Source organism: Lepus europaeus, chromosome 14 (genome assembly GCF_033115175.1).
Source record: "Lepus europaeus isolate LE1 chromosome 14, mLepTim1.pri, whole genome shotgun sequence".
NCBI classification, from domain to species: domain Eukaryota; kingdom Metazoa; phylum Chordata; class Mammalia; order Lagomorpha; family Leporidae; genus Lepus; species Lepus europaeus.
Genome location: NC_084840.1, coordinates 39,116,571 through 39,121,856, shown reverse-complemented (window position 1 = coordinate 39,121,856; position 5,286 = coordinate 39,116,571). Strand labels below are relative to the sequence as shown.

At 60.6% G+C, this 5,286-nt stretch overlaps 1 protein-coding gene across 1 annotated transcript; it reads right to left on the bottom strand.

Moving 5' to 3' along the window:
* Positions 1-1,373: 1,373 nt before the first annotated feature.
* PYCR2 (pyrroline-5-carboxylate reductase 2) lies at positions 1,374-4,833 on the bottom strand. Its single transcript, XM_062210473.1, has 7 exons — positions 4,590-4,833; positions 4,287-4,357; positions 3,360-3,539; positions 3,034-3,255; positions 2,769-2,861; positions 2,421-2,584; positions 1,374-1,916 (listed from the first exon to the last, which is right to left on the bottom strand). Exons 1-7 carry the CDS (start codon positions 4,654-4,656, stop codon positions 1,751-1,753), a joined length of 963 nt encoding a protein of 320 aa, XP_062066457.1. The 5' UTR covers positions 4,657-4,833; the 3' UTR covers positions 1,374-1,750.
* Positions 4,834-5,286: the final 453 nt, after the last annotated feature.

Genomic DNA, 5,286 nt, shown 5'->3' with positions numbered 1-5,286 from the left:
TTGCTTTGCATTTCCCCCAAGAGGTTCATGTGCTGCTCCACACGTACAGATCTACTTTGGTGAAATGTTTATCCCTATCTTTTAGGGCAAATTATTTAACCTCTTTTGAGCTTTCCTTTACTCTTCTGGGAAAAAAATACACGATTACAAGCAGTGCCTATGGCCATGATGAGGTGGTACGTAAAGTGCTGACAAATGAGCTGTGAGTACTGGGCTTGTCGCAGGAAGGAGCAGGGGCTGTCAGATTTGGCTGGAGCACTGGGCTGCCTGGAGCACTGGGCTGCCCGGCGAGGTGGGAGGAACAGGAAGGCTCTGCTCCCTTCAGCTGGGGGGAGGGGACAGCACCATTTGCAGGAGGGGTCCATCATGTTCTAGACGTTCTGTTGAGCAAGTCCATGTGGTCTCACTGAAGACTCACCAGAACCTGCTGCTGAAGCTTGGCCTCCGTATGTATAAGGGATGAGCCCTGCAGGTCAGAGCATCTAGGACTTCTCCAAGACGGTGGCGCTTCTGCAAGTGACAAGATGGAAGTGCTGAACTCACGCTGATGCCCAGGGCAGTGCCCAAGCCTTTCCCCTCTTTTTAATACTTATTTATTCAAAAGGAAGACTGACAGAAAGGGAGGGAGGAACACATCTTCCATCTGCTCGTTTACTTCTCAAATGCCCACAAACAGCCAGGGATGGCCAGACGAGAGCCAGGAGCCAGGAACTCCATCCCGGTCTCCCACACGGGTGACAGGCACCCCTCTACTTGATCATTACCCACTGCTTTATCAGGCACATTAGTGGGAACCTGGATCAGAAGCAGAGTACCAGGACTCGAATTGACACTCTGACAGGGGATGCCGGCATCAGAAGCTTAACCGGCTGTCCTGGCGCGGGCCCCACCCACGCCTTCTCACCAACAGCCTTGCTGCATGCAGGCAGTGCGCTCCTGTGGATGAGCACCAGCCTAGAGCTCAGGGTGCTGTGACCCAGCCTCGGCTTCCGGGAGGCTGGCAGGGGTCTGTGGGCAGGGATGCAGCCCCGCCACCAATCAGCAGCACAGCAAGGGCACACGGCTTCCCTGCCAGGCCTCTGACATCCTGGAAAAGATTAGAGAAACAGAACACTTCCTCCTTCAGAGAGCAGCTGTGTCACAGGCTGTGTGGGGCCGACAGCGCTCCCCTCGGTCCCCTCGTCTGGCCTACTGCCCAGACCCCAGCAGGGCCACTGCACAGCTCCGCCATTCGCCTCGGCCCACCCTAGGATGCCACGTCTGGCCTCTGGCCCTACTTCTTGCCGGTGGACGGGGTGCTCCCCCAGAGGTAGCGAGGACCTGGCAGTTCTTTAGAATCATGCCTTGGATGAAGCACGAGAAACTCAGGATAATGAAAAATAAACTTTATTAAAGCAGCTAAATTTAGGAGTAGCCTTTCTCCAATGGTATATTTTTAAAGCAAGAGTCAAATACAAGCATGGTCTAGCTCCATACCCTCTGACTAACTGTGATCATCTTAGGTTGCTCACTTCACGGAGTGAAGCCCTGAGGGCCCTGCCTGACCCTGCCAGCGGTAGGAGGTGTGCAGGGCTGTCTGAGCTTCCACCACACCACACCACACCACAGCGGGAAAGCAGGGCTTCTCAGTCTGAACAGTATGAGTTTTCACCATGAAGACCTCCAAGCTCCCTGCCCCTCCCTGCACAGCGCAGCGAGGATGGCGGGGCGGGCCCGAAGGCTCTGGGGCACAGGGGAGGCAGGGGCAGCCTCAGTCCTTCTTGTCCCCGGGGGCCACATTTCTCGTGAGGAGCTTCCCTGTGCTGGAGGGGGCCAGCGTGGACACCATGGGGGACTCCAGCTTCACTCTGTCCAGGAGCGTCTTCTTCAGGGCAGCCGGGGAGATCTTTTCTTGGTCAGCCATGGACTGCAGCTCTCTGCAGACAGAGCCCAGATTCAGGCCGGAACCAGGGAAGCCCCGGCCCTTGTTCTCTGACACCACCCAGGCTCGGAGCCCACACCAGATGCTCCTGCCAGCTCCTCAGAAGCACTCCTGAACTAAGTACGGGTTTGTAGTATTTATCCCGTTTGTTCTGAGCTAGACAGAGCGCTAAGCACTATTTGTGATCCTATGAAGAGAGTGTGGGAAATTACAGGTCTAGAGCCACAGACTTGAAGTTGGAGCCTGCCTCCATCACTTATTAGCTGTTTGACCTTGGAAAATGAGTCCTAACTTCCTCATTTACAAATCAAAATGAATCCCAGCAATCAGAAACGTGGTGAGAGGTAAGTAAGGCTGCAGACCCTTAGCAGAACCAAATCTAACAGGCTGTGGCTTAGAAACAGCACGGACTCCAGCACCACTAACAGGACCCAAGACAGCGGGTTCTGCAAGGCGGAGCCCAGTCCAGGGGCAGAGAAGGAGTGTGAGCTGGACCTACCGTGTTCGAATACAGGACGCCTCGACCGCATTGATGAGCAGAGAGCGGAAGCCCCCACTCTCCAGGAAGTGCAGGGCGTGGATGGTGGCCCCCCCAGGGGAGCAGACGTTGTCCTTGAGCTGGCCTGGATGATCCTCCGAGTCCAGCAGCATCTTGGCAGCTCCCTGTGGCAGGAAGGGAGCAGTAGGGGAGGGCGCCGCTGGTGCACTTGGGACACGCTGTCCCACACCCACTATACCTGCCCCATCCTTGTCCCAGCTTCCTAACCCAGCCCTGCCCCCAACTCGGAGACCCACAGGAACCACATCTCACACCCTGATCCCAAATGTGCAGGGGAAAGATACTGACCAGCAAGGCCTGGGCCCCCAGTCGTACCGCCAGGCGCCGCGGCAGACCCATCTTCACCCCGCCGTCGGCCAACGCGTCCACGGCCATGAATGCCTGTGGAGACACTCTCTGAGCCCCAGGCAGCAGGCACTCAATGCCCTCCCCAGGTCTGCTTTTTCTGAGACTGGACCTAGCTCCGAGGGTCAGCTTCCTCCTCCGGCCAGCCACACCCTAGCCCCTCCCGCTGCCCAGGCTCCCAGAAAGCTGAGAGCAGGCGAGGCCTCACATAGGCAGGCCCACTGCCGCTGAGCCCCGTGATGGCGTCGATCAGGTCCTCCTCCACCTCGGTGCAGAAGCCCACACTGCTCATGAGCTGCTCCAGGAGCTGGCCATCCTCCACGAGTGCGTGGGTGCCCGTGGCGTACACTGTGGCACCCTCCCGCACCAGCACAGGTGTGTTGGTCATGCAGCGGATCACTTTGGGGGCCGGCTGGAAGGCCATCAGCTTCTGCAGCAAGACACAGGGCCCAGTGAGTGGCCTGCGCCTCCTGCTGCCACCAGCGCCCACCCATCGGTGGCCACTCCCAGGGGCATGAGAGCTAAGAAGGGCACCTTCTCCACAGAGCTGATGGTGACCCCGGCTGCACAGGAGACCACGATGTGCCTGGGCTGCACGTCGGCCCCGATCTCGTCCAGGATGAAGGGGATGATGTGCGGCTTCACGGCCAGGAACAGGACGTCGCTGTGCCTCACGGTCTCCTTGTTGCTGCGGGTCAGGTTCACACCCATCTTCTGCAGTAGGAGATGGCCAGGCTTACTGAGCTGGGGCAGCCTGGCTGGGCCCAGGCCTCCCTGGAGCAGCTGAACCCTCGCCAAGCTCACTCTGCCAGCTGCAGCCTGCAATTCCTTGCCCCGTACCCTCAACTGCCACAAAGTTTTCCACCGCTGCTACTGGACAAGTAAGTACAGGCAGAAGTCCTGTAAAACTTCTCCATGGCAACCAGGAACCGCCCCCCCCCCCCGCAGTGTTCCAAAACCGAAGGCACCCTCTGCATGGTGGAACGTGGCACAGGGAAGCAGACACGTCAGCACCCAGTGGGTGGGGCAGAGGTGGGTCAGGCCCTACTCTAACGGCCTCCATGTGGGCCGGAAGACGGCCAACTGAACAGCAGCCCATCCTAGGCAGAGTCACCCTGTCCCCTGCCTCATTACCCACCCTCTCCCCCAGGGCTCAGGGTTTAGGTGAAGGTGGAAAGAGAAACAACTCATTCTTTCCTCTTTGTGCCTCGGAGTAACAACAAAGCGGCTATTATTCTACATGAAGAAACAGCCTGGGGGGGGGGGGGACTTTAAAATCACACAACTCTGGTCTGAGGGAAAATGAGTCCTTCGTTGGGTGCCCGTTAGTCCCACCCTAAGTGCTGCCCGGGAAAGGTGTAAGAGGTGTGTGAGGCTGCAGGTGGGGAGGTGAGCGGCGCACGGCCCGGCCATCCGTGACCCGAACCCCCTCGCGCTCCCCCACACCCCGGCCCTGCCTACCCTGAGCGCCGACACCGTGGGCAGGTCCATTTCCGGGGAACTGGCCATTATCTTGTGAGCCGACAGGATGCCTGCAGAACCCATGCCTTCTCAGCGGGGGATCGGACCCGCCCCGTTCCCACGCTTTCCCCGGGATCGCAGAATCAAAGCCCACAGTCGCCTGCAGTGCCAGGTTCTGTCACCCCGTCAACCTCCCGCGCGCACCAAAGACGCACCTGCGCTTAACAGCTGTCTCATCAACCCCACTGGCTTCAAATCACCCACGCGGAGGACCATTTACCACGCCTGCCGCCACGCGCCTACCTGCCGCCGTGAAGCCCCGCGCCAGCGCACAGGCCAGCTGGCCGGCGCCGATGAAGCCCACGCTCATGGTGCCTGGCTCGCGTCTCCCCGCAGCAACCCGCTCGGCGCCGGCCCAAGAAGGCCGGAGAGTGCGGGGCCCGCCCGCGGCGCGTCGACGAGGCCGGATCCCGGGAGCTCCCAGCAGATTCCGGCCGAGGCTGGGATCACTCCCTGACGCGGTCCCGCGACCCCCTCACTCACTGCGGGATGCGCGGGCGGCAGACGGCGCGGCAGGCCACGTGGCCCCGCCACACCCTGGCGACCAATCAACAGTCGGCGGCTCGGGGCGGGCCAATCGGCAGCCGCGCCGGGCTGTACGCCCGCCTCCTCCGCTCGCGACCAGCGGGCGGGACCTCGGCTGCGGACCAGGGAAGCTGGCCGCTCCGCCTGCCGGGAGCCCCCGGCCCTAGGCCGGAAGTTGGCGTCCACCGCCGCTGTGGGGGTTGCGTGTTCTTACTTCTGGCGGTGGGCGTCAGGCGTCCCTAGAGGCCGAGGAGGACTTGTCTCCCCAGCCCCTCCGCTGCGGCCCTCTTAGCCAGCACTCGCGGGGCGCATCTGTCCTGCCCCCCCCCTCCCCCGACCCACTGCCATCTCTGGCAAAGTGGGTGAGGCCGCATCTCTGTTCACTTGCCCAGGTTCCTCGATCTCAGGCCTTGGG